The 2,561-nt window shown below is 38.5% G+C and overlaps 1 protein-coding gene across 1 annotated transcript; it reads right to left on the bottom strand.

The window, feature by feature from the left end:
- Positions 1-2,163: 2,163 nt before the first annotated feature.
- LOC134204052 (ATP-binding cassette sub-family G member 4-like) lies at positions 2,164-2,509 on the bottom strand (the record flags this gene model as incomplete). The annotated part of the gene is made up of 1 exon (XM_062678876.1): positions 2,164-2,509. A coding segment is annotated over exon 1 (346 nt), but the record flags the coding sequence as incomplete, so codon positions are not given.
- Between the last annotated feature and the right edge of the window lie 52 nt (positions 2,510-2,561).

Below are 2,561 nucleotides of genomic sequence, written 5' to 3'. Positions count from 1 at the left end.
CATGGTTTAATTTCAAAACATTGAATGTTTAAGTAACGGATGTTTATTAATACAAATATTATCATGAAAAAACAATAATAAAATACATTAATCGTGTTTATAATAAGAAATTTTATAGAAAAAATTCGCTGTACGCTCAATTTTGTCACATCTAATAGGCGTATTTTGAGATTATTTTCAAATAAATAAACTTTAGACAAAACATTTCAACAATTTTATGAACGCATACATTGAAGGAAGGGATGAATATTGAAATGCATTAAAAACAACCGAGCCAACCATCTAATTTCCTTTGAAATTTTCGAAGGCAGTCAACTAATCCATACTGTACGCTCAATTTTGAAAGTGACTGTATTTTCAAATAGAAAAAACCAAGGTTTAGAGGACATGCGCTCAACATAAATTCATTTGAAAGTGGTGAGTACCATTGATGATGATGATGTATTTTATATTGTGTTACATGGCAGAGCGAACATGACGTGCTCGGTGGTCTAGTGGCTACCGCTTCTGCCTTATAAGCAGGAGGTCGTGGGTTCAATTCCAGGCTCGTCCCTTTCCTACTTTGTATTTCTATCATAGTTCTTTCTGTGTTTCACGTTCTACCAACACGATTCCTACTGTTATAACCTTCCACACTAACAAATCCAAAACCTCCTGTAGCACCTATGAGAGGTCGTAGAGTTCTCTGCATCTTTCTTAAGTAGGTGTCAGACTAACCATCCTTCCCCTTCCCCAGCATTCGCAAGGACGTGGCCAGGACAGATCTGGACCATTGGAGAGTGCATTACTTCCATCTAGGAGATAGTGATTAGTCCCAAATCAATATCTGTGGTAACGGATGAAAGTGACGCTACTCTCATACAATAATCAAGGCTTGTACCACCTACGAATTTGTGCGAATTGCTCAATGCTAATGCTAATGCTAATGCTAATGTTACATGGCAGAGCTAATGGTATATTAATGAGAACGCAGCGTTTTATTTATCCTGCTTCTTCTGTTACTAAATGCAACTGGTAACAAAACAGTTTTTAATTTGATTTTAGAAACATGAAATTGGAATCGTATACATAATAAAAACGATTTTATGGAAATTCCGCGGAAAAAATATAAAAAATTTGTTTCGTTTCATCAAATTTTGAAACAAATAAGATCTTGATTTCGTATCGTTTCAAAGTTACGGAAATAATTTATATTTCGTTTCGTTTTGTTTCGAATCAACATCTTTTTCTTCTTCTTCTTCTTCTTATTGGCATTACATCCCCACACTGGGACAGAGCCGCCTCGCAGCTTAGTGTTCATTAAGCGCTTCCACAGTTATTAACTGCGTGGTTTCTAAGCCAAGTTACCATTTTGCATTCGTATATCATGAGGCTAACACGATGATACTTTTATGCCCAGGGAAGTCGAGATAATTTCCAATTCGACCTAGACCGGCACCGGCAATCGAACCCAGCCACCCTCAGCATGGTCTTGCTTTGTAGCCGCTCGTCTTACCGCACGGCTAAGGAGGGCCGAAACAACAAGGACATTTCGAATTTCGTTTCATTTCGTTTTGCCAGGAAAAAGTGTGTTATGGCATACCCTTGCTTAATGAATACTGATGCGAGGCGGCAATTTCCCAGCGGGGATATAATGGCCCCGGGCTCCCGCAAAACCTTATGTATCAAAATAAAATTTTTTTCACAATCAATACAAAACTAAAGAAATGTCCAAGTAGAAAACGAAATACATATATGTTTGACACAAACAAATTGAAGTGCAAGGAAGAATTGTAAAATCTCATAATTGTGAGAAATTCCCCTAGAGGCTCAAAAAATAATTTACCTTCAAAACTATTCTTTTGGCGGTGGATGATGATGGGAAAGATAAATGCATAATTTTACACGCAATTATGATAATAGTAATTACTAGATTGCTTGCAACTACAATTAGTTTGAGATTGCAGGACCGGCTGTGCTGAACACGATTTCTTAATTACCATTACAATCCCTATTTGATCACTTTATCTAGCACATATGCGTGAAATAAATATTTTATATTCTACATGCGAGAAGATGAGATAGATCAGCTGTATTGTATTCATTAAAGGTTTCTCGGATCGAGCTTTCCGTGATTTAACGCAATACACATGTTAACGATTTATCGATCATGCAATATCTTACCGAAATCCGCTCGGTTATAGTACCGGGGGCAGTGGAATCCAGCTTCACCCAAACTACCCACCAGATCGTCAATCGGTCCACTGTAGATACACTTGCCCGCCGACAGCAGAAATACGTCGTCAAACAGTTGAAACAAACTGGAAGCCGGTTGATGAATCACACTAATAACCGTCCGTCCTTCCTGCGCCAGCGTTTTAATGAATCGAACTAAATGCATCGCCGAGACACTATCCAGTCCGCTGGTTGGCTCATCTAGCAGAATAATTGGCGGATTGGTAATCAATTCCATACCGATCGAGAGCCGTTTCTTCTCCCCTCCGGATAAATTCTTGACCAGTGTAGTCATGCTTTGATGTAGACCCAAAACCTCCAGGATGTCGTTTACTCTTTTGATCCGC

The sequence above is a fragment of the Armigeres subalbatus genome, unplaced genomic scaffold (genome assembly GCF_024139115.2).
Source record: "Armigeres subalbatus isolate Guangzhou_Male unplaced genomic scaffold, GZ_Asu_2 Contig371, whole genome shotgun sequence".
NCBI lineage: Eukaryota > Metazoa > Arthropoda > Insecta > Diptera > Culicidae > Armigeres > Armigeres subalbatus.
Note: the sequence above shows the minus strand (reverse complement) of the source record. Positions and strands in the feature narration are given on the sequence as shown.